General features: G+C 40.0%; 1 protein-coding gene across 1 annotated transcript in view; it reads right to left on the reverse strand.

The window, feature by feature from the left end:
* Positions 1-27500, reverse strand: part of DGKI (diacylglycerol kinase iota) — a 341172-nt gene that overhangs the window by 230579 nt on the left and 83093 nt on the right. Inside the window, exons 4-6 of the mRNA XM_072777355.1 lie at positions 15931-16005; positions 14532-14588; positions 6474-6539 (exon numbers count right to left, since the gene is read on the reverse strand). Coding sequence (XP_072633456.1) covers positions 6474-6539; positions 14532-14588; positions 15931-16005 — 198 coding nt within the window. The remainder of the gene's footprint in view (positions 1-6473; positions 6540-14531; positions 14589-15930; positions 16006-27500) is intronic.

A 27500-nucleotide genomic window follows, 5' to 3' on the forward strand; every position in this document is an offset into this window, starting at 1 on the left:
AAAAAAATGAGAAATTGACACTGGGATAACATGGATGGACCTAGAGGGTATTATGCTAAGTGAAATAAGTCAGAGAATGACGAGTACTGTATCATTTCACTTTCTGGGGAATCTAAAAAACAAAACAAATGAACAAAGAACAGAAAGAGACTCATAAATACTGAGAACTGGTAGTTGCCCAAGGACAGGGGTGTGCGTGGGTGGGTGGATGGGCAAAACAGGTAAAGGAGAGTGGAAGGTACAGGCTTCCAGTTACAGAATAAATAAGTCACAGAAATAATAAGCATAGCATAGGGAACAGAATCAACGGTTTGTAATAGCATTGTATGGTAACAGATGGCAATTATGCTTGTGATCATAGGATAGCATACACACTTGTCAAATCACTATGTTGTACACCTGAAACTAATATAACATGTCAACCGTACTTCAAGGAAACAAAAAGTACAGAAAAAAATGGCAGCATTAATTTTCTAGTTTATGCAGCATTACAGTTTATTTACTCATAGAAAATCTAATTTACCTGAACTTCCTAAATTTCCTCTACTGATTTTACTAGGCTTATTTGTAGGAATAAAGCTAAATTTGTAGCAATAGTCAAGATTTTCAAAATGTAAACCTATGTGGTCATCTAAAATGAATTATAACAAATGATGTCTTTATGAATGGAAAGCAATGTTTTTATGGCTTCTTACAGCACTGCAAATTATGAATCTAGTGACTTTATTAGAATTATCTTATATTCTTATCTATTGGGTTTAATTAAAATACACTTTGCAGTATTAATTAAAGGCTCTGAAAATTTATTAATGCCCTTATTGTCGATAATATGCTCTTGCTCTAAAGTAATCACTGACTTACACACAGATTGACACTTTATTATTTTTCAATAAAACATTCTGCATCCTTCCATTCTAATGTTGCCAGTAATTACAATGCATTAATCAGTGCAAATCAGTCTTATTATCCTCACAGTTTCTGTTTTTGCCATTAATTTATCTGAAGGCTCTTGTCATAAACTACAGATCATAAATTGAGGAAGCACAATTTAGGGCACAGTCATCTTAGTAAAGTTAACACTGCTACCATGAACTTGTCAGGCTGTTTGAAGAGTCTAAGACTTGATTTACAGAACTTAGTCATTTCAAAGACAGATGACTTCATTGAAACAGCTTAACCTAGGACCTTGCAATTAAGAAATAATTAGAATTAAGCCTATAACAATGGCTACTGATTTACATTTTAATTTACATGTCAACTATTTTTAACTGTGACATTTATATTTCATAGTTTTATGACTATCCTTATTCTAGGACAAAAATGTCTTATACAGATACTGGGAATTATACTCAATATGGCCAAAACTGTATATAAAACATTACCTGTTGGGTTTATATCTTTGTCCTAAAATACCAGGGAAGTTCTTTACATGAAAGTATTTTCCTAATGATACAACCAGCTACAATTATGGTAATGATCATCCATGAAAATTAATTTCATCTGATTGTCTCATAATTGATACTTACCAATAAAACTATAACACTGATAATATTCACCAAGCAGGTTGTTTTGTTTAAAAACAACTTTTCCCAAAGATAGGATTGATGTTACTACAGTTACCAAATAAAAATGATTGCAGCTTTTCTGAGAAGCCATATAATCTATAATCTTGCTGACAGTATGACATTCCAGGAGATAATTGGCTGTACTTTTACCCTTAACTAATGGAGGAAAATGCTCTTCTGCTGGCAGAACTAACGATGCTTTCTTTCTGGGCAAACTTAAGCTATTTTGCTGTAACAGCCCCAGACAGCTGAGAAAGAGAGTTAGAAAATTTGCCAAAATTAGTTAGATTGTGTCCCTCCTGGTTTCATGAATTTATGTCAGAGTAGCATCACCATAAAATGTATGCCTTTAGAGAAAGAAAGGATTCTGCTGCCTAGAAATAGCTTTGACTTCATTTTAAGGGTTTGATAGTCCACTGATGGATTTTCTAGCTATGCCTAATAGAGCCACTATTTCTGTGAGATTTTGATTGTCTCTTCCTCTATCACAGCAATTCTGACTTTCCTGCTGTACTTAATGAGGACTATTTTTTGTTCCAGTTTTCAAACACCATCTCATGTTACATTACACTTCCTGATAGTACTTCAAATGACCTAATAACTTTTCACATCAATGTGCCCGGCCAGGGAGGTATATGGGCATTAAGAAAGAACAGGTTTCATCTCAAAAGATCTAGCTGTAGGACATAACCAGTATTTACCAGCTGGAATGGGAAAGTGTATATGGGATGGCATCTGAGGGTTCAGAATAAAAGGGGATAGGACTTTAAGCTGGATAAAGACGTCTCTCAATGTGGGAGCACTCCTCTACAATAGAGCATTTAACACATTATCAGGAACCCCAGAAGATGATGCTAATATTCAATGGCATTCTGAAAACTTGAATAAAGAGGGTTTAAAGTGAAGTAGAAATGCCAGGATTGCTATGATAGAGGAAGTTGTGAAAATTTCACAGAAATAGGCATGATAGAATTGTTATATTAAGTACAGCTGGAAAATCCACTAGTGGACTCTGTTCTGCAAGAGGAGGTAAAGGATACTCCCCTTACAAAAGCAACAAAAGCTGGTAAGAAGAATACCATCATTGCTGAGAAGCTCTCCTCTGTAGATTAGGTCTGATGATAGGAAATGCCTTATAGAATGAGCATTCTGACAGCAACAAGGGCTATGGAATCCCAAAATAATAGGACCACATGGCAGCAATTAGCCATTGAAGCAAGGTGGGTACAATCACAGCAAGATTGAAGTTGAAGCCAAGGGGGCTTGACCTACAAAGAGCTATCAAATGGTTAATACAGCAATAACTCCCTAGAGGCAAGATGGAGTACAGATAAAACGGGTATTGTTCAATCTAACAATCACAAGAAATCAGGAATGGAGAATCAAGAGATATGAAGACCAATGCTCCCACAGGTCATAATCTTTTGCCTCATTTCTGGACTTAAGCCAGTTTTCAAAGATAAAACTCACTGATTAGAGACAGCAAGTCTACCAGAGAAAAATCCTGCAACATCATAGTAGGGGTCTATGGCAACATTTCCTCAGCCTCTAAAAGAGGATATAGACATTTACTTGGGTAGTCATACACTGGGGAGGCAGAAATATCCAAACGTTCTGAAGACTACTGGACAAGAGTCCAAGTTGATCTGTATACCCAAGGTCCTGGGTATGAAGCAACATCTTGGTGCCCTTTTAGAGTAGGGACATACGAAGTCCAATTAAAATAAAGTCCTGGGGATCCCTGGGTGGCTCAGCGGTTTAGCGCCTGCCTTTGGCCTGGGTGCGATCCTGGAGTTCCGGGATCGAGTCCCATATCAGGCTTCCGGCATGGAGCCTGCTTCTCCCTCCTCCTGTGTCTCTGCCTCTCTCTCTCTCTCTCTCTACTAAATAAATAAACAAATCTTTAAAAAAAAAAAAAAAGTCCTGGGCCAGGACCGGTTCACAGAGAGTCTACTAGCCTCACAAATCCACCAGAATTAATTTTCCTGCTCCCTAATTGTGTAATTGGAGTAAACATATCTGGTATATTCAGCAGAACTCCAGTTATTGGTTTCTTGGCCTGTTATGCAAGAGCTGGCATAGGGAGGCCTCAAGCCCCAGTGAAACCATAAACCACTCTCCCTGTCATATCTAAATCAAAACCAATGTCACATTCTCAATTAGGTGATATTAAACGATTAATTTTAAAGTTATGGTAATAGTATTGTGTTTATGTTTTTAAAAATTATTACCTGTTTACATGCCACCCATACAGACTACAGGAAGCCATGGTGGTAGTCCCTAAAATATTGCCATTTAATGAGCTCCTACAAAACCAGACATTATACTGGAGATAATTCTGGACTACCACAAATTCAACCCAGTGTATCTAAAAGCAGGGATCTTCTGATCTTGAGTATATGACATATGGCCATTGATTTGGCAAATGAATTATTTTCCATCCCTTTCTGAAAAGAGAATCAAAAACTGTTTACATTCACTTGGTAGAGTTAACAGGGCTTTTAACTCCTCTGAATCCTATCCAAATGTAGTGCAAAGGGACCTGAGCCATATGAACATTCTGCAGACCACTTGGTTCACTCTATCAATGACATTGTGTCGAAATGGGTGTCAAGAAATGGCAAGTACGTTGGAGGTTTTAATGAGACAGAGGGTGGGGAAATAAATACTATGAAAAAAACCAGGATGCCTGGGTGGCTCAGTGGTTGAGTGTCTGCCTTCAGCTCAGGGTGTGATCTGGGATTTCTGGGATCAAGTCCCACATCAGGCTCTCTCCGGGGAGTCTGCTTCTCCCACAGCCTGTGTCTCTGCCTCTCCCTCTCTCTCTCTGTGTCCTCTAATCCAGAGTACAAACCAGGATCCAAAGAAAGATTATTTACCATCTGGTGAGACACACAGGTGCAAGATCATCCCATCCTATAACTCCTAGAGTCTCTGAGAAGTCATAAGCAGCTGGATTATACACAGGGGATGAATATAGTAATATATTATTATGGGAACATTATGTGAAGAGTTGGGATCACTGACTTCCCAGCTAATAGCCATAAGCACTCCAAGACTGCTGCCTGAGAACAGAGGAAGCAAAGGAGACATGGTCACAGCATCCCAGGGTACAGGGAGTCCAGTTTCCCCATTTGGTTGACCAAGCCAGTGGAAGACAAGGCCAGAAAAGGGAGCATGATGTGACTGACACAAGGGGATACCTGAACCAAAATATAATGTTTATTGATTTTTTTTAATCAAATTCTTCCAACTCTATTATGGCTTGAAAGTTATTGGGGGTGGTGCCAGCTACTAGGCTATCCAGTGAAGATATGTTTGCAAGGCAAAGAGCTTCTTCATCCAGATCCTTCCTACTATTCACATATCTAACCTCAAAGTTGGCTGTGCCTGAATACCTACCTGTTTCTTCTCTCGTCTTTCTTTCTCTTTCTCCTTTCTTTCTTTCTTTCTTTCTTTCTTTCTTTCTTTCTTTCTTTCTTTCTTTCTTTCTTTCTTTCTTTCTTTTTCTTTCTTTCAGGAAAGTTGTAGATAGTCTACAGTCTACTATGTAAGATAAAGCCTACAAGCCCCAAGGCAACCCCAGAAAGAGTAGGGTAGATGGACCCAATGAAGGAAGGTCATGTAAGAGTAGAGGACTTCTTCCTAACCATGTAAAAGGTCAAATAAAAACCATTCTACTCTCCCTTCCTCCTCATCTTCCTTTTACTTTCTTCCCCTTTCAACCTATTTCATGTGTTCTTTTTATAAGCTAGAAAGGAACCAACTAAAAGTCACTGTGAACTGAGGAGATAACGCCAGTTATAATGGAGGGCAATACCCTTGAAGTAAAGACAAGTAGCCTTCCAAAGAAAAACTTGGTATTTGAAGCTACAGTATGATATTTTCTTTCCAGCACCGGTCAAAACAGTAAAATTTGTGAAACTTTTTCCAATTCTCACTCACCCTCAACACTCCTACCTCAGATAGCCAGTATTTCCTTGCAGCCCTCTTTTGTCAAAAATGCTATGCTGGTCAGCTCATCCCAGTGCTTGATCAAAAAAAGTCATGTGAATAAATAAACAAATTGGGAATTAATTGATGAAGAATATATATACTCCCAAGTTATCCTGCTTTACCAAATCAAAACTGCCCTTTACTGAACCCAGCTTACTATTGATTACCAAAAAAAATCTTTGTAGTATGTCTTACTGTCAGTTTAACCTTCCCAGAGGGTCCTTTTACTCCTAAGGCAGACCTTTCTTTGTACAATAAAAAAAGCCATAACCCAAATCTCTTGAAGTCAATAACTTGTGGAATCTATGGAGTTTTATAGCATGTGGCCATGGGACCTACCCTCTCCCCCACCGTCTTTTGCCCAGTGGCCCTGTACACCAAGAGGCCTTTCACCAGTCACACAGGGAGAGTAGACATAAACAGCCACAAAGTGAAGAGGCTATCTCTTTCCAGGAACTGGATAATGGCCTAAGAGAGCAACACATTTCTTGTTTCTGTGTTGCCTTCCTGGGTTGAGTTCTGCCCAAACACAATAATGTGTCAACAAAAGTAGTGCTACTCACTGATTTTCTGCTGAGCAAGGAATATGGCAGGCTAGGAGTCCTCAGGAGGGGGTTTTAACAAAATAGGAAGTTTTTTGTTTTTTTTTTTAACCATTGACCATGAAATTCACTGTACAAGTGTGTCCATCTCCCTTAAAACGTGCCAATACCTGTATTAAGACCCCTGCCTCTTGCAGGGAGTTCTACAACTCAAACACCTCTTAAGAAAAGGGACCTGGAGAAATAAGGCCTTTCAGAAAGGAAGAGACGTACTGAGCACTGGATTCGGGTGAGAGGACTCATCTACCTCGGGTGCTTATGAAGGCCTGGGTAGCCTCCTGTGATGGCCATGAGGTGCTGGGCCCCTTACCTTACCACACTGCTTACATTTTCCCTCCTGCCGACGCCTGTGCACCCAGTGATGACGCACAAAGTTCTGTGGGAAAACAAAATTAAATGAGTATGTTTAGATTGGCAAACCTCATTATTAGTTTTTTAAATGTTAAGCATATAGATTCCCATAAACCAAAACCTAAGCCCATATCAGCACAAAACCAAATATGTGTGTGTGTGTATGATTGGTTTAACAATAAACATAAATCCACTTAGAAAACTGAACCTACTCCCATGCCCAGCCACCTTCCATATTTATAGAAACCATTCATTGTGTCCTCCTGCCATGTCTTCCTCATGGCCACAACATTGCACTCTTACTCTGCTTCCTTCCTAGTAAAAGGCTATGCTGATGTGGGAAATAACAGAAATATCCTCAGAGAGGTAAGAAGATGAGGGAGATAAGATGAAGCAATAATATCCATTTTTAAAAACAAATATGTATCAGGACACCTAGGTGGCTCAGTGATTGAGCATCTGCCTTCTAGTCAGGTCGTGATCCTATGGTCCTGGGATGGAGTCCTGCATCGGGACTTCTCCCTCTGCCTGTGTCTCTGTCTGTCTCGCTGTGTCTCTCATGAATAAATAAAATAAAAATCTTTTAAAAACTTATAAAAACAAATATGTCTTTAATGCTTTATATATGCCAGGCAGGCACTGCACCTAACATCCATGCTAGACAGAGCTTCAAGAAACTGAGTTCTCAGAAAGAAACAGACCTCCTCATTCAGGACATACAGGATGAGAATTTTTCACTAGCTAAAGTGAAGGGAAAGAAAAGCTGAAGGAGAAAGATGACAGAGGCAAGAGATGTGGCCCCATCGTGACATGATGTTTGTGCAATGACATTATGCTTAAACTGTCATTGGGTTCTAGAAACTAGATCTGCTTTAAAGTCTATTCTCATCTTTGAGAATTGGCCTTCCCAAATAGACAATCACTTCTAGGCCAGGAGTTCAGTAGCCCCATTACTATTGCTGTTAGGATATATTATAGGAGAGAAAGTTGTCTTCAGGCCCTATGGCAGAAATAAACTTACATATAACTCGTCCTTCTTAGACCAATATACAGAAATTATCTCCTTTTTTTTTTCTTGCCTTTTTCTGAGAAAACACTTGACCTGACACTAACATGTCTATCATTGGGCTACAACCCATATTTCTCCCTTTAAAAGGCCCTTAAATGTATATTCAGTCACTCAGCAAATACTCACTAGATGTGTACTACCTGCTAGGCATCGTTTTAGGTATACAAGTATATAGGAAATAGATCCGTGTTGAGGAAAAAGAAAAAGTTCTATCAACACATGAAAGTGAGAGTAACAAAGGCACCTGTAACAGACATAAGCATCAGTTCTACAATGCCACCTCTGTTTCTCTTTATAATGTCAAATTGATTCAAGTTATAGATCCTGAAGGAATAATGTATTTTAACTATAATAAGATATAAATAATTAGTCGAATTTTTTGTCTGGCTTTTCCCACTGAGGCAGTTTAATAAAACAGGGACACAATTCTTATATTGTTCTTAGAAAAAAGCTAATAATAATATTTTTGAATACTAACTTGTGTCAGGCACTTTTTAAAATGCTTTAAATGTAATAATGATTTCAATTTTCATGAGAATTTATATGAGTAGAGGTGCTATTCAGTCAGTACATACCAGAAAAATCCCATGAGTCATTAAAATACTGAAACATTCCTATACTGGTTGATAAATTAGTTTAGTGCCCTGACCATCCCGTGGCTCCTCCCTAACTACCAGAGCACCCCCACCTCACCTCACCCCCTCAATATTGGAAACCATTTCTACCCTTATTATTAACAAAAATGTTAATTTTTGGCATAACAGGTCTCTGGGATTCTGTTCCAATGAGCTGTCTTTTGAAAACAAACCACATTGCCTGAGCAATGCCATTGGGTTCCCCTAGCCCCCTAGAAGACTAGGCTATGCCCAACTGATGGTGGCTCTCTGTGCAAGTTTAAATATCATACAATGTTGGGTCCCCTACCTGGTTGTGGCTTTCAGAACAGTGGCAGCAAGTCAGGAAACCATCCAGTAATCAGTGTCCATACCACTTACAGGGAATGAAATTGCTGGACCCTGTACCTCTCTACTTCACAGGTGAGGCTGATCATTTCAGCTTTCCATCCACTCAAGTGATGAGAACTCTAGCCCACTGCCTGCTTAAGAACAGGGCTGGAGAGGACTGGGCCAGCTGCCAACAGTACTATATCTCAGTTTACAACATTGTAGGGCACGTTATCAGAGGGTGTTGCTTGAATTATTATTATCATGCTCCTTTTAGAGATTGTAAAACTAAGTTATGGAGCAGTTACTTCAAATGTAAGGTTCAGAGCAAGGATTCAAACCCAGGCAGGCTGGCAACGGAGCCTATGCTCTTAACCACTATGCTGCTATGCCATTCCTCTGCTCTGAAAGCTCAGGATCAAGCACCTTCAATAAATGATATCAATGACAGTCAATAGTAGAAATATTGAATGCACAGGAGTGTCACACAATACCATAAGAGAAAAATTTACTGTAATTGCTGTTAGTTTAGCAGAAGCTGTGGGAAAATGAACAATATCATTGATGATAAGGGAAATTCTCTGCTTATGGAGATTATAAATCACCTAATGACTATCAATTTAAGGAGGGAAATGTTGGACGAATTTGATGCAACTGTTTATGAAATCTGGGTTGAATCATGGGGTTATTTAGCTAGTGACAGCTCTAATCAAAAGATTAAACCAACAATTTCCAGAAATCAACAATTATTTAGAAATTATAAGACTGACTTAATGAATCATTTCTTTTGCAACATGTGTCATTTGGTAAGCAGATTTATAATACCACGTAGTTTAATCTGTTTAGGGAATAAAAGGGAACAGTTTTAAATTGTTTATTTAAATATTAACATATGACTCAGGAAGTTGTTAAATATTTTTAATATCATTCTTCCTAGAAATTGGGTCACAGATTAAGGCACAGCTAAAGTAAGTGAAACAAAAGGAGGACTCCTTGAGAAAAAACTGAGTAACTGTCTACCATCTGTAGCTCTGATTTGACAGGTCAAGGATACTTCTATGAATAGATCTTCTTAGGCCTAACATAAATGCTTTCTATTGCTGCTTTAACACAGTTTGGACAAACATCCAATAAATATGTGTTGAGTAGAATGGAATTCTGAACCTAACCTTTTGATGACCAAATCATATAGTTACCATATAGTTATGGATCAATTGCCGTATTAATCGGGGGAAAAGCCCAGTTTCTATGGAATCACTGCTGTTTTCTGATCCTTATTCCCAAGCAATTTCATTTTTCACCATCTTTCCTTTTGATTATTATTCACATCTCCTAAATTATGGAGTAGAAATTAGACTTGAAATCCTTACACTGAAAATGTGAGTGTTGACATACTGCTGTTAAGATAGCAAAGCAAGGCTTCTAACCCCATGACATCTTTTTATTGCTTGTCAATAATCTGTGAATTATTCATACACTATCTTCAAGTACTGGGCAAAGAAATAGCTATTACTTATGGGTGTTAAAATCTGAGTGATACATTAATTCAGGGTTTATATTCAGTATTGTTAGCAGACATTCATAACATACTTGCTCACTTATTTTCAAACACTAAGTTCAATTCCTAACATTATTCATAGAAAGCTTGAAAGAATCTTGAAATTACAACCTAATCTACATAGCATATGGCTAAGAAAACTGAGGTCCAGAAAGATTTCGCCTAGAGGAGTCCAACCAACATTCATTAACAAACTTCCACGTGTCAGACATTCCACAAAGTGTAAGGTACAGCAATGAACAGTCCCTGCTCTAGGTCTTTGCACTTGAGATAGGACAAAGTGGAAAAGTAGTAGAGTTATGATTTGAACTCAGGCCAAATTATTTCTAAGGTGACTGTTCTTCCATTGACATTCGGTAAATTACCTGAGGTCTCTTAATTAAGAATCTCCAGTGAGTCATAGCCTACCATGAGTTTCATCTTCAAACTGTCCTCTTAGAACAAGAGTTCTTAGGCATTGAGGGAGAAAGTAACTCCTTTATCAATGCTTTCAGTCAACGGACAGTCAACAGATCACATCCTCTACATCCTGGTACAGTGAGTTTGGGACAAATTCCATGAGTGACCTCAGGGGGACAACAAACAAGCAGAGGAGTACTACCCATAGATAATTATGACATACAAGGTGCTCTAAAGGGGCAGAACAAGGTGCTTTGATAAAGAACACTGTGTAACCTATTCGGAGGAAGTAACCTGTTCTAGAGAGGTAGGCTGGGGCAAGACTACACAGGGCTTAGTCTTCCAGAGACAACTCATGCAGAGACAACTCATGTAGAGACAAAGAGTTGGGTTATACTCTAAGTGCTATGAAAACTAGTGGAGCATTTTAAGTTAAAAAAAAAAAATTACAGGATTGGATTTCTGTTTTAAAGATCTCTCTTCAATCCCAATGGATTAAAGGGAAAAATTAAGGAATCATGAAGAAGCTATTGCCATAGTCAAAAGACATCATGATGTCTTAGTCTAGGGTGCTAACAGAAATGAAATAAGTAGATGATTTGAAATATATTTTATAAATAAAATTGTTAGGGTTGGCAAATGAATTAGATGTGTTGAATACATCAGAGAAGGAATCCATGATCTCCCAGTCTTTTTGACTGAGGAGCTGGATCAATAGCTATCTCATTTTCTGATGTGCAAAAAATTTGAAAAAAAAAAAGATTTTATGGTGATGTTCATAAAGAGTTTAGTTTTAATGTGTTATGTTTGAGATGGCCATGATACATTCAAGGGACATGTCAAATGGAATTCCAAGAAGTGTGGACCAGAACGTAAATTTAGGAGTTGTCAGCTCAGATGTGATTTTTAAAGCCATGAAATTGGATGAGATCTCCCAACAAGAGTGCACTGAGGGAAAATATGGCCAAGTACCAAGCCCAGAGGATTACATAGGAATTGGGAGGAGTGAACAATGAGTGGGAAGGACACTCCAAAGAAACAAGGGGGGAAAAAAAAAAAAACAAAGAAACAAGGGGAAAATTAGGAAAGAGGTCATGACAGGAGAGAAATATAAGAATGGTGGAATAATGGTTGAATAATGGTTGAATAATTTGAATATATTTGAAAGAATAAATATGCAAAGAACAGAAAACATCTAATGGATTTGGTAACTGGGAGATTCTGGCAACATTGAAAAAAAGCAACTTCAGTGAATGGATAGAGTGGGAACCAGATGAGAACAGGTTAAAATGACTAGGTAGTGATATAATGAAAACAATGATATAGACAACACTTTCTGGATGTTTAGAAGTGAATGCAAAACTGAGAATCAAACAGCAGTTAAGATACTGATGGTTAAGAAATATTTTTGTTTTATTTTTAAGATGGGAGATGTCAGAGCATGTTTACGGTGATGGAAATAACCTCGAGGACTGGTGGAGAATGGAAGAAATATCAAGTCCTTGTTACAAAGACAAGAGCAGGTGTTCAAAAACACTTGTGGAGGAGGGTCTGGCTTCACAGAAGACAAGTGATACCACTACTAAAAACTAAAAAAAAATATAAAACCCCTTGCATTAGAAAATAGTACCTATAAACACAATCTAGAGAGAAAGAGAGAAATGAAAGGACAGGGAGCTAAACGTAGACATATGGATCCTGGGTTGGAAAGTCATTCAGTTCATCTTAAAAACACAAAACTATTCCTTCTACTGTCCTATAGGAATTTTTCCCTTCACTAGAACTCTGAGTTCTCTTCTGGCCAATGCTATTGTGCACTTGGATGGCATTGAGGGTACCCACAAGCCTATCACTCTTTTGCACTTTCCTCACCCTATATATGGCCTGTCACCTTCCTGTTGCTGACATAATGGCCAAATACAGTGGGAGAAGACAAGTGAAAGGGACAACTATATTTCCCCGCTCCATAATCTCCACTCCCAAACTACCCTCCTCCCATGTTTTCTCCCAATCTTCTTGTATTTGTAACAGTAACAATAAGATCATTATTTTTTCAGTGTCTTCTTCATTATCATTAAGATGTCATTGACCCTCTCTGTACTCACACTTCTCTGTTCCTTTTCTACACATTCATCTATTCTCATAACTTTAATTACTATCTATATGTGCTAGTAATTCACAAATGTCTTACCTCTAACCCAATCTTCATAGGCTCCAAACTCATATACCCATTCAACTTTCTACTGGGCATCTCCAACTGAGGCTCAAGGACACTGCATGCTTGAAAATTCTACCTCTAAACTCATCACCTTACCTCTCCAACCCATCCTCAGATCAACTCATTTTCCAATGTTTCATTGGCTTTCCAGGCCAGAAGACTGGTTTACTCTGGGCTCTGCCATCTCCGTGTCCAGTATCCAATCAATATTACTCATAGTTCAGATCACCACTAGAGGAGCTCCTTAAATTCTCTCCATGCCTCCAATATGGCTGCTCTTGAACTGTATGGTATTCCCTCCACACTGTAGCCAGAATAATATATTTCATTTAAAATAGTTTAATGCCCCAGGGCACCTGGGTAACTCAGTTAGGGTTCTGACTCTTGATGTGGCTCAGGTCATGATCTTAGGGTTGTGAGATCAAGCCCTGCATCAGCAGGGAGTCTGCTTGGGATTCTCTCTTCCTCTCCTTCTGCCCCTCCCCCATCTCTCTCTCTCTCTCTAATAAATAAATAAATTTTAAAAAATAGTTAGTGTTCCACCTAAATTACCATGATGATAAAACAAACTTGTAGCACAGTGACAAGGACTTTTGTGTCCCAGCCCCTGCTTTATCCCTCAGATTTCACGTTTCTGTTACGTTCTTTCTCATCTTTGAGCTTGGAAGCATGTGCTCTTTCTGTCTAGGAGGCTGTTACCTCCTAACCACCCTCCCCCTACACACACCATCACTTAGATAACTCCTCTGGGTCTCAGTTTGCTTGCCACCTCTTCCCGGAAGCCCATTCTCCAGTGCCTTACCTCTCTTGCCTATTTATCAGTACACAGAGCTAGTTTGAGGAGTGCACCAGCTGGGAAGATTTCCAAGGGGCTACATCTATATGTGGAATTGAAAATAATCTCATTGGGAATGTAAGTGAAATGGAGAAAGTATATTTTACAAAAATGACACATCGCACTTTCTCTTACGGAGAGCACCATATACAACGGTAACACTTAGGCACCTAAACAATTTTCTAAGAAGGATGGATTCTGTTCATTGCAGCCTGTTGGAGAGTGCAATCTGGGGCCTGGAGCTGGGCTATCCAGGATAGCACAGGAGGGCTGAGACCCTCTACCAACCGTCTCACCTTCTCTAACTTCTCCTCATGTGCTCAGTCTCCTCGAAAAGAGCTACACAAACAAATATGACCAAAGTGCAGCTCTCCTCCTGTCCTCCCGTCTGCTTACCACCAACAGAGCAACTGCTCTTCATTATGATTTCCTCTTTAGCTGTTTGTCTTCACAACTGGGCTGTGAGGTTAAGGACTAAGCACTGAATGTGGTTCTTCCATTTACCTACCTACCTACTGACTTAACAGGTAAAAACACTGCAGTTCAGAAAGATTAGGTACGATGTCTCAAATCACACAGCATCTAGACTGGTATAGAAATCAACCTGGCTCCCGTGTTCGTGGGAATACTCAATAACCATGCAGCCCCCTGAAGAGCTTCTACCCCCCTCAAAATTGAAAAATGGAATTAAAATGGACCAAAAGACAATAAAATTTTATTTACTTCTTACCTCTTCAAATTTATCACTGCCTCTCCACCTGCTCATGAAAACCTTAGTTCCCCAATGCATTTCATGAGAATAATAAAAGGCAATATACACATGCTGAAGAGACTGGGAGATTCTACTGATGGTATTTATTGATGTATTAACGAGAAACCCATATGGAATGGAGGGAGCTAGACTTTGGTATTTAATTACTGGTGAATATCTATCAATCCAGTAAGTCAATGGGAAATAAAGGTGGTATTTAAAGTCGAGCTCTGAAACACTCACTTCTCTTGGTGATCTTGAGCCCCCTTCTCGAAATGTTGGCTTACATCTGAAATTAATCTGTCATTTAAAAAGAAAAGTGTATTACATTAGGGATACGCATCAGACTAGATTGACTTACCTGAACAAATCAACAGCGACACATATTGAGACTACAAAAGCCCCAAAGAATAAGGAACACAGTTTAACACTTGAAATCATCACCCTACATAATCTATATAGATCCCAGATGATCCTCTATCTCTAATCCACGTCTCTTTATTCTCATTGATGAAATCAACATATCTTTAAACAATAATCCCCTTACACTATAAGTGTGAGAAAAAGATAAAGAGTAAAGAAAATATCTAAGGCAGCTGAAATCACCCAGTTATGTTTCAGATTTTAAAAGTAGGACAACATAAACTTGAGAAATATTTAATATGATGATGATGATTCACACACAGAAATTTTTCTTCAAGTCTTCAGTACTGCCTTTTTTTTAGATAGGCAGGTCTCCTGGTAATATGTGCATCTTCTTTAGTTACTTGATAAGGTGAAAGGAGTATAGAAATGAAAGAGGACATAAGTAAATGGGGTTGGAACAGCAAGAAGAAAAAAATATGTATATGTATACATATATGTATAAATGTTAGTAGTCCTCCCTACAAAATAGCAGCTAGCAATAATCGGTAACATGTTCATGAAAATAACGAATGTTTCAGGGGATGAAAATATTTCAACACGTTCACACATGGCAGCTCAAGAACATATAACACAGACACTCACAGGTGGAAAGAGAGGAGAGCAAGAGGCCAACAGACTACTCACAGCTGGAACCTCCCCTTTCCTGCAAATACCCAAATGGACCGCAGAATCTACTTCTTCCAGAGGCAAGACACCGGGGAGATGTTACTTCCATCCCACCCACACATTCATGCTGCCCCCCAAGAAAGGACAGAGAGCTGGCTTCTGGCCGGACTCTCTTCCTTGTAGCTACTTTAAGAAGAAGAAATTCACAAAGGTCAGACGAATCTAAACAATGATTTTTAAAGAGCTTATAGATTTTTTTTCTTTAAGAAAAAAAGATTCTATGGGTGGAAAATTCTATGGGTGAATAACAATTTTGTCACTGTAAAAAAAAAAAAAAAAAATTGTGTGTACCAGGCTTTTCCCTCTAACCTCACCATTCCTCCTCCCAAGAAGCAACATAAAATGTTATCGAATTTACCTTCAGCAAACAATAGGGCGAATTAACCTTAAGCACTGCTTTTCCATTACTAATCTGGTAACAATGTTGGTATTTCAGGTTTTTTTAAAAGGGCATTGTTTCGAAAAAGTTGGCAATAGGAACTGACACCTGGTCTTAGAAGCCCAAACACTTGCAATGTAGCCCACGCTGCAGCAGGTGGTGCTGTCTCACCTTCTCTAGCTGTTCAATGCAGGCAGCGTGGACGACGATTTTACAGACCGCACACTTCCTCCTCAGGGCCGATTTCTACAACATTCAATTCAAAATACAAGAAGAAACATTAACAGTCTGTTCTGAAAAGTCCCTTGGCATTAAAGAGAATATACATAAAGAAGACAAACATAAGCAAATTTAAAACATCATCTGAAACATTTGATAATATGGCAAGCTTCAATCCCTCAACCCACCTCCTACCTCCGTATCTCGAGGACTTGGGGTGGGGGGGCTAGATTTTCTCTCCAAAATGTAATACTTATGATAGCTGCTATATATTGAGCATATAATATGGACCAGGCTCTTTCTTCTGTCATTTCTAAGTTTTATAACTGAACAACAGAAGCATTAGTATCCTCCTCTTTTGTAAGTTTCTTTTTTTTTCCTTAGTAGGTTTCTTTTTGTTTTTGTCTTTTTATATTTTTACTCTGCTAGTTAAGCAGCCCGACCAACATGCAGAATTAAATCTAAATTCAAAATAGGCATTCTTTAGTGACTGCCAGGAATCGACATTTCAAGGGGTCAATCACTTTAGGCTTCTATCCCAGGCACAAAATCTCTACTAAGCTACTTGGGTCTTTACCCAAATCTTCAGCAAAGTAATAAGAGCAGCCTAACACTTACACCTGGTAATACCAATAGGCAGTAATAACAGGAGCAGGAACAACTAACACAAATGTAGTTCTCAGTCACTCAGGCACTCAGAAGCACTTCATGAATAGTAACTCAGTTAACCTTCAACAACCCTAAGAAATAGGTAGTATTATTTTTAGGATTTTTTTTTTATTTAAAAAAAAAAAGGATTATTTTTTTATTTATTCATGAGAGACACAGAGAGGCAGAGATGCAGGCAGAGAGAGAAGCAGGCTCCCTACAGGGACTCTGATGTGGGACTTGATCCCAGGACTCTGGGATCATGACCTGAGCCAAAGGCAGATGCTGAACCACGGAGACACCCAGGTACCCCAATGGGTAGTATTTTTACTCCCATTTCATAGATGAGAAAGCTACAGCATAGTAAGTGATGCACATGAGGTTTCATAATTAGGATACTGCAGAGCCAGGGAGTCTGGCTCCGAGCTCATGCTTGTCTGCATTATACAGTTTGGCCTGACAGACAGTATAGTTTCAATGCACAATAAGAATACTTTTGAGGTGCATTTTTCCTCTAACAATAAAGAAAAAAAATGAGCAGTGGGGTGAGAGAGGAACAGGTGGTATCTCGATACTCCAATGTCCTGTAAAATCCAAGCTGGGAATGTTCAGGCCTCCCTACAAAGCACACGCTAAAAGGTAGGTCTGCATGAATAACTGGAGTTTGAGCACTGAAAGCAGCTTAATATAACAAAGCTAATCTGTGAAACAGTGAATCAAAGCATCCAAGTGTGAAAGGCCTGAGTCCTTATTCTCAGGAAAGGTGCTAGTATAGATTACTGGCAAACTGCTCTCTTTTGATGTGTGGTTTCCCCTGCTGAGATATAATTTTTGAGCCAAAAATTGAGGTATTGCTGCTACTGAAGAAAATTAGAAGGACTGCAAGCCACCCCCTCGGAAGGGGCAGGATCAGAAATGCAAGCAACTCTAGCCTGCTCTGTCCCAGATGGTTCCATGCGTTCAACATGGGGTTTGCATGGTGCTCTGTGCCTTCTACAAGGCACCCAGAACCCTGCAGCATCTCAACTTGCAGTCTAGACACCCACTGACTGAGGTTTAGTTACCTGCTTGTAGATGGCTCTCCTCTGCCTGAGGAAAGAACATGGTCTGGAACATTAAGTTTGACAATCAATTGATTTTGCAAAGAACAAAGGATAAGGGAAACCCAAGCATCTAGCTACATGACTGGAAAATCTCAGCTCTATTACTGAAAAGACAGGAGAGGGAGGAGGACGAGGGGGGGAAGGGGAGCACAAACAGTGGTAGTGGTAGAAGCAGCAGCAGCACTCGAAGCAACAATAGGATTCTAGTTTGCAGAATGCCCATGAGCAAATTCATGTTTTTCTCCCCTCTCCTTCAGATCTTCTGGTACAGATCACTGATGCAGCACCACCTGCAGAGAATGCATGGGGCAACTGAGTCATATAGCCAATCAGAGTTGTAGTGAGGCTATGGAAACTGGAATTGATTCCAGCCTACTCATCATCCACAAAACCCCTGGTAGATTACACTGCAGACAAACAAAGCAACTCTCCTCACAGTAGGCACCACTGATGGGTTATGATTTTTAAGCACACTGGACAAGCCTCCCTCCTTATCAGTAATTCTTGCTTCAGTCTGGCTTTGCACCTGCAGAGCTCCAGGGACTCTGGGAGGCTCCTAAGAGGTCACTGAGGATTGTAGGAAGAGCACCAAGCAGGCACAGGGACCCAAGAACACTGGGTAAAACCAGAATATCTCTTCCTTTCCTTGTTTTCCGTACCAGGATTCTAAATCAGAATCTCTTTTGAGGGGTACCTGGGTGGCTCAGTTAGTTAAGCATCTGCCTTCAGCTCAGGTCACAATCTCAGAGTCCTGGGATCAATCCCCGCATCAGGCTCCGTGCTCAGTGGGAAGACTGCTTCTCCCTCTCCCTCTGCCTGCCCTCCCACTGCTTGTGTTGTCTCTCTCTCTCTCTGTCAAATAAAATCTAAAAAAAAAAAAAAAAAAAAAAGGAAAGAAAGAAACAAAGAAAGAAAGAAAAGTTTTGGAATAAGGTATCTGGGCTAATAGTAAGAGTTTGAGAATCACAAGGTTCAGACAAGTTATCTCTCAGCTTTCTGGAACAGCATGTAAATATGTCAACATCATTCATAGAGTGTAATTCAAGTGCAATGTTCTCCAGATGATAATGTAGGAAATAAAATGCTGTAAGTTATGAAACCAACATTATTTAAACAATATTGAATCTTAAAAAACCCTCCAAAAATATAGACTTTCATGCCTCTAGAACCAGAATATATAGACCATAATCTAAATTTTTCTTCATAAACACTCTAACATGATGCATTTTACTATGAAGAACAGTTATTTTTGTTTTCTTTCTGACAGACTAGATATACTTTCAATGTTGTTGTGCCTGTCTTTTGTTGCCTTCAATTTCTTCAGTGACAGCTTCTAACAGTTAATAATCTAAAAAGTGGGTAAAATTCAACGTGGATCGAACTGGAGGGTATTATGCTGAGTGAAATGAGTCAGTCGGAGAAGGACAAACATTATATGTTCTCATTCATTTGGGGAATATAAATAATAGTGAAAGGGAATAGAAGGGAAGGGGGAAGAAATGGGTAGGAAATATCAGAAAGGGAGACAGAACATAAAGACTCCTAACTCTGGGAAATGAACTAGGGGTGGTGGAAGGGGAGGAGGGCGGGGGGTGGGGGTGACTCGGTGACGGGCACTGAGGGGGGCACTTGACGGGATGAGCACTGGGTGTTATTCTGTATGTTGGCAAATTGAACACCAATAAAAAATTTATTATAAATAAATAAATAAATAAATAAATAAATAAATATAAAAAGTGGGTAATTGAGGCTTATGATCATATGCAAAATCAAGCAAATTCTGAATGAAGGGCTTTTTCAATAGTAATAAAACACATGGAATTTAGTTTCTCAAGTGACAAAAACTGTTCCAGTGAATCAGAAATTTTAACTCCTGACTTCTTGGCTTATGACTATATTTTGACTGGTCAAAGTTATTCAAAATAGCTAGATGATAAGCTTTTGAGCAGAAATTGCTCAAAACATACAGAATTTTTGTGCTAGGTTATTTTACAATTTTTAACTGCAAAATTTAAGCTAAATACAAAGTTAAAAGTGTCAGAATATAGACTTTATTTACATTTTCTTTAAAAAACCACTAAAAAAAAAAAACAATCACTGAACTCTTATTTAAACCAATGCTTCACTCTTAAAAAGTGATGAATCAAAAAAGGTCATTAAGGGATCCCTGGGTGGCGCAGTGGTTTGGCGCCTGCCTTTGGCCCAGGGCACGATCCTGGAGACCCGGGATTGAATCCCATGTCTGGCTCCCGGTGCATGGAGCCTGCTTCTCCCTCTGCCTGTGTCTCTGCCTCTGTGTGTGTGTGTGTGTGTGACTATTATAAAAAAAAAAAAAAAAAAGTCATTAATTCTACATATGTTTACAAATTAAAATTTTAAAAATTTAAAAACTCACTCTTTTCTATGAATTTAAAGGCTAATCAGACTTACTGCTTTGAATATCAAGTGATTTCAATGCTCTTACTAAGGATTTTCTGATTTTGTCAGTATTCAAAGAAAATATTAGGAGGAAATACTCGAGTCCTCAGAGCTGGCATGACAACCCCTTCTCAGTCTCCCTGTTTCAGAAGAACTTAGAGACCAAAGCCTGCTGCTGGCCAAATAGAGTTTGGACTTGCAGCATCTCTCCCCAGAGTTCCCAGGGTTGGGCTCACAGACTTAATGCAAGGAGTCACTACTTCCATCAGCTCTGTCTCTACAATGAGGCTACGCTGATAAAAAGATGAATGGCCAGGGAGGGGTTCCTCTGGGCAGGAACCCAATCATACTGGGATCAGGGAAGGAGACAGAGGAGGCACTCTGGGGAAAAAGACTTAATGGAGCACAGAGTTGGAAAGAGGTGAGGGGATGGGGCCAAGGGAATGGGCATCAAGCTCTACCTAGCAATCTTCTTCCCAGTGATTCCTTAGCCCCTTGGCTTACCCCAGATCCAAAGCATCAGGCTGAGGAACAGAAGCTAAGTGAGGGTTGAGAATTAGGTAAAGAGTAAAAAGAAAGCAAGGCAAGAAGAATTATATCCTCCCTTCTTGCTCCCTTTCAGACACAGAACTCAGTCTATGGGGTGCTTTGGTGGGAGGGGCCACCAGGAGAGGCAACAGAGCACAGGTAAGGCCATCTTTTCTTCCTCTCCAAGGAGAGAATGGAATGCTCAGTAAAGAGGAGGGAGGAAAGCTCCTAAGCCTTTGGAGTGTCAGGAATTCGGTGTCCTTTCAGTGGGGATTGCCTCTATGGGCAACGTGAACCAGAACACTGTTGCTGTGTAATCCAAGGTAAATGAAAACAAGAGTTCTTTGATTTATTTAAAAACCTAATTAGAAGAAAAGACAAGCATACTTGGCAAGTTCTGCTTCTCTGGGGATCCTGGGATGCAATCTGTAAATTGGTATTAGGAAAAATGAAGAATGACATTATCTGAAAGTTCCATTAATGTGATTTGAGGGCCAAGCACAGCCTCCAATGCCACTCATGTTGGCTCCTCTTTTCCTCAAACAGAATGCAGGACACTTCGGACAAACCAGGAGGGCAGCTATCTGAGGTCTCAGTGCACCCCTATTGTGGTTCTTCATTACATCAGTAAGTCTATGACAATAGGATTTCAAAATCCCAGACTGAGGAGCAAAAACACCACACATGTGGAGCAGTCTGTGGCTCAAGGGTAATCTCAAAGCTGTCTCCCAGGGTCTGCTACAAGATCTCACTCTGTGTTAAAGGGGTCAGCCTTCAGCCTAAGGATTGTTGGCCCATGTTGGAAGGTCAAGACCCTCATTTGCCAAAGTCCTATGTGTTTGTCCCCTGTGTCCTCTGGATAGACAAGGGCTCAAACCCCTCTGAGGGAGTCCCCCACCATCGACACCCTACATTCTAAATGCCAGATGTACCTCAAAATATCTGACAGAGAAAGGAACAGGAACAGGAGGTTGGGTGGAGGACTTATGTAAAAGAGAGTGCACAAAATTTGCTCATGCAATGCTCAAATACATATCAATACACCTAAACCTGCATGTGCCAGTCCTCTGGAACCATGATGGTCTGAAGTGTCCTGCATAAATTAATTTTCCATGTGGCAAAAACAGTGTTAACCACTGACTTTTCCAAAGCATATCTATAAACATTTAATCAAGAAATACGTTTAACCACCACTAAGAAGATAAGGCAATGCTAAGTGCAGTGCAGGAATTAAAGAGGAAGGAGCTTCTGTCCTTCCTAAGAAAAGCTGGCAAGCCACTTGAGGCAAGGAGGACTCAGCCGGGAGGGTGGGAGGAGGTCATTAACAGAGAAGGCCACACATGGCTAGATGCTAAATGACCAGCTCAGACAATGAGAGCCATTATTCAGAGGATGATAAAATCTCAGAGGCTGAGTCAGTAAGAAGGACCTAACAGAAAAACAAATGCTTGAATTGGGCCTTATAAAATGTATATATTTCAAAATTTGAGGACACTTCAGTAAAGAGCCTTTATGTAGCAGTCACTGATATCTCGTATAGGAATGGAGGCTGGCTTTGGCATGTTTCACGGGGTACAGAGTTGCTGGGCTCACAGGTGTCCACTGGTGCAAGTTCTTGGGTGCCAGGTTGAAACTTGGGAGTATGGAGACTTCTACGTGTGTTCCCGGCTGGAGGTTCAGATGGAATAAGGTGTCCCCAAGTTGAGGAGTAGGAGAAATGGCCATATTAAGAAGCCACAGGAGCTGTGTCATAAGGGGCTGCAAGACAAATGGCAAAGCAGGGCATCCCTGGGTGGCTCAGTGGTTTAGTGCCTGCCTTTGGCCCAGGGCATGATCCTGGAGTCCCAGGATCGAATCCCATGTCGGGCTCCCTGTAGGGAGCCTGCTTCTCCCCCTGCCTGTGTCTCTGCCTCTCTCTCTGTGTCTTTCATGAATAAATAAATAAAAATCTTTTTTAAAAAAATGGCAAAGCAGAACTATTCCCAAGAGGCCCCAGGGTTAAAAATTGTAGAGGTATAGGGGTGCCCGGATGGCTCAGTTGGTTGAGCATCTGACTCTTGGTTTTGGCTCAGGTCATGAATTCAAGGTTGTGAGGCTGCACACTCAGTGGGGAGTCTGCTTCTCTCTCTCTCTTCCTCTGCCCCTCCCCACACTCATGTTCTCTAAATAAATTAAAAATAAAATTTTAAAAAATTGTAGGTTACAAAAAGTAGGAGATTCCTCAGACTCCTAAAATCCATCACCAAGTACACTACTGGATACATACCAAGAGCCTAGTAGACATTCTGGAAGGAAAGGAAAGAGGAAAGAAGAAAGATTTGTAGAGAAGGGCTTTCTCTCTTTCAAGCCCCCAAATCAGCCCCAATCTGGAGAACTGGTGGCTTTGAGATCATGAGACAAAACCTTCAGCAGGACAGAGGCATTCTCGCAGTAGGCAACCCCCAAAGAGAAAATGCGGTACTTTAAAGGAAGAGAAGACCTCTCCACACAGAGGGAAGATAGGGTAGAGGCTTCGCAGTGATTACAGCAGCACCACCTTTGTGTCACAAATGAGATACCTTCTGCAGAGCCTTGGGGACACTGGATGGGATAGCTATTGGGCAGAGGACTGAGGTCTTACATAAGTGGGTAGAGTTAAGAACAAAAAGTCGGTGCTATTGCTGCTCTTGTTATACTACCTGTATGTACAGGCTAAATTGGAATCTGTACTTGGATGATGGTCATGGGGGTGGGGAGGAAACACGCTGGACAAAATTGGGGCCAGCAAGTAGGCCAGGCTTCCCAAATAGAAGTCCCGGTTAGGTGATGCAGATCAGGCCAGAACGGCAAATCCAAGACTACTCAAATCCTTAAATCTAGGCTGAGCAGTACAAATTTTAATCTAATATGCAATGGAACGCTGACAGAGTTGTTGAGACCAATGTGGCCAAAAATAACCATTTAATCTGGTGGCAAGATGTCGCACAATCTGAAAGCAAGAGGAAGAAAAAAGGAGATGGGACAAAGTAATTTATTAATTCAGTCAATCAGTAAATACCAAGCGTATAGTAGGTGCCGAGCTCTGGGGATACAGCAGTGAGCAAAGCATTAACAAAACATTTTTTTTTATCTCATGGAGATAACTTTATCCAAGAAGAGAGAGAAAATAAATATGATACATAAATATCATATGTTGGTAGATATAAGTGCTAAAGAGGAAAATTAAAGAGAGAACCAGAAATAAGAGAAAAAAAAACAAGAGTAGAAGGAAGCTGTAGTTGGCCAGGAAAGGTCTCAATGAGAAGATACATTCTGAGGAGCACCGGAAGGAAGTGTAGGAGTTCGCTTGCAGATGTCTGGGGGGAAAGCATTCAAGGCAAAGGGACCAACAGCAAGTGCAAAGCCCAGAGGCCTGAGGGCTTTGGGATGTTTAAAGAGTGACAGAAGGGCCTGAGTTGTCGAAGTAAATGAGGTAGAGATGAGGCCGGATAACAATGGCAAGGCCAGATCACAAGGGGTCTTGCAAATCATGGTTCCGACTCCACAGTGATAACTCACGTATTAGGCAATTAGGTACTGAGCTGAAGTGACAAAAACAAAACAGGAGTGGAGGCAGAGATGCACAAGTGTGTAAGTGATAAAGTAGACCCCTCTCCAGTCACCTGCGGGCCTCCACTAAAGCTTAACACAGATGTCTCCTACTTGGGCCCGTAGGTCTTCCAGTTGACGGTCTTCCAGACGGCCAAGGACGGCTTCCCTCCTACACCTTGACCAGCCTGCTGCTGGTGTATGCCGGCTGACTACACATACTACAGTGCACAGCGTGTTATGGTGCGGATTGCCTCTAAAGTCCTGCAATAAGCCTCACTTGATATGCTTTTCAAGCAGCACATTGTATCGTGTTGTAAAGAATGTGTTATCTGAAGCAATGTGTGTGTGAAGTGTTTACATTTCTAGAGACCCGCTCTCCTGAGTAACCTCAGATAGGCCTATAAATCTAGAAGGTCACAAGAGCCACCTGAGCTCAGGCACAGAGGTGTTGCTTCCACAGCTTCTCTGGAGACACATAAAGAAGTGCCTTCTCCTGACTGTTTCGACACAAATAAAAGTCTTATATTTCCTCAACTGATGATGTTTATTTTTCATGTGAAGGGAAAGAAAACCCAAATCTTAGAGCAGAAAACTGTGGAAGGGAACAGACTGGGTAAGCTGAATATGAGAACTAAAACATCTTATGAAAACCTTTCCTCCTCCTGTAAAGCAGGCAATCTGGGCTCACCGGAGAAACCCTTAGGTAAAAACTAAATTGGTAGAAATTGTGTTGATTAGCAATGTCCACAATAGCCAAACTGTGGAAGGAGCCTCGGTGTCCATTAAAAGATGAATGGATAAAGAATCTGTGGTCTATGTATACAATGGACTATGCCATTAGAAACGACAAATACCCACCATTTGCTTCGATGTGGAGGGACCTGGAGGGTATTATGCTGAGTGAAGTAAGTCAATCGGAGAAGGACAAACATTATATGGTCTATATGGGGAATATAAAAATTAGTGAAAGGGAATAAAGGGAAAGGAGAGAAAATGAGTGAAAACATCAGTGAGGGTTACAAAATATGAGAGACACCTAACTCTGGGAAATGAACAAGGGGTAATGGAAGGGGAGGTGGGCGGGGGGTTGGGGTCACTGGATGATGGGCACTGAGGGGGGCACTTGGCGGGATGAGCACTGGGTGTTATGCTATATGTTGGCAAATTGAACTCCAATTAAAAAATTAAAAAATAAATAAAAATATTTACCCAAGAGAAAAAAAAAAGAAATTGAGTTGATTCAAAGATGAAATTATTGGTTGGTTATAAAGAGTGGCATCTTGTCTTATTTTTAACATTATATTAAGATTGGTAAAAGCTACGGTCAGAGTGGCACAGTATTCACTTTAAGTGTGGGGGCCAAGGGGGAGATATTTGCCTATATCTTAATAGCTCGCACTTACAATAAAATTTGTATCATATTCTTTAAGAGTGGTTAAAAGTGGCTAACGTTAGTGAATTCAAGGCATTTTTCTCTAGCGAAAAAAAAATTGATAGGTACTGATGGGTTGCAGTAGAAAGCTACATGTAGAAAATCTTAGGAGGAGTCCACATCGTGGAACTCAGTTGAGTTTAACTAGTACACACACTACTTTATACATCTATGCAGAATTTGGGTGCAGTTAAAGAGATAGGAAGCAAATATATGTTGCAGTTGTCACTTATGGAAAGTAAGGTGCGTGGTCTGATAAATCTGTGTAGGTCTGATGGAAAGGTATGTACACAGGGCTGCTCTGAGAGACTGCTGGGCTATGGGATGCTCAGCATGTGCACTCATGGACGGGTACAAGGTTGCTCTGCTGCTTACACATTCGTTCTGCCGCCTTCATGGTCCTGATGCATTAAAAAAAGGATTTCAGGACAAAAGAAAAAGGGATTTCAGCCTAATGAGCTAGAAGAAATCTTCAAAAATCCATAATTCTATTTCCCACTCTTGGTTGTCATTTTACCCAAGGATACTTGATATTTCCATAACTATTGTTATTGACAGCCTCTGTACTTTGTTGCTCTCATCTCTTGTTTTACCTTTTTCTCTTCTGCCTGTCTTTTCTCTTATTTCTTTTTCCCCATTCATTTCCTCTATGTTTCTCAGCTTAGGTGCCAGCAGGTCCTAGCTTATATGACCACAGCCAGTCAATGGCTTTGACTTTATTGTGTGCTATCTTTCTATTTTTGTTTCTTTCAAGATGACTTTGTGGCTGCTGCCTGTTGAATTTTTATACTCTTTTCAAGTGATCTCAGGTCAGAGTTGTTGTACATCTTACAGATTAAATGAAGTGTTACTATATGTGCAAAAAATGTATGTAAATAGGATTATAAGAAGACAGACACTAATAAGTAGATATTTGCACAATAACTCTACACACCCAAAGATGTACAATTATGAATTTCAAGGAAATAGATACAAGAATGGCTGGACATACTACAGAAGTCATAATAAAAATTAACAGGAAATGGTGTGCCTATGTTGTGTTAATGGCTCTCTCTAGTTCTGAGGTAGTTTGTCAAGTGTGTAGAGATCTGAGGTTCAGTATAAACTAGAGAACACCAAAGTCTGCCTTTCATTCCTTGTGGGTGTGATGGCACCACATACATTCCCTAACCTGCAGCATGATTCCTAACATGTTCTCATTATCAGTTTACATCATGGAAATAGAGGAATTTTGTTTGTTTGGGTTTCTTTTTAATTCACAGCTTGAGATTTCTAAAAAATAATTTAGATACACATGCTTTAATATGGAATACTGTACCTGCTTAAGAAGCCATATTGAGCTATGGTAAATAAGCTATTCTTTCATTGCCATTTCTTATATCCCAAGCTCTTGGTGACATAATTAAGAGAAAGTCTTCCAGCCAATCTAGCCCAGGGGGACCACTATTTCAGCCACAGTTCACCCAATGCTATATCCCCAGTTGGCACCATGGCTTTTACTCACATACACACACCTACCTATACCATCCTTCAGTGAGAACGTCACTACCACTGACGGTATTTACCAGTATGGCTGGTAGTAGAATATATGCATTATGTGCACTGTCATCACAGCCCACTCCAGCCATGCAAGGCAGTACTTCACCCATTTTACAACAAAGGAGGTAAGACCCTATGAGATTGAACAACTCTCCCAAGATAGATTAGCTAGTGAAACCCAAGTCTTTCTGGCTCAAAGCTACATTTCTATTACAACTTACTATTTCCTTGTCATTTTACTAGAGAAAGATTAGGGAACAAGACTAATGAAGATAAATACATTT

The sequence above is a fragment of the Canis lupus genome, chromosome 15 (assembly GCF_048164855.1).
Source record: "Canis lupus baileyi chromosome 15, mCanLup2.hap1, whole genome shotgun sequence".
In the NCBI taxonomy this organism is placed as follows: Eukaryota; Metazoa; Chordata; class Mammalia; order Carnivora; family Canidae; genus Canis; species Canis lupus.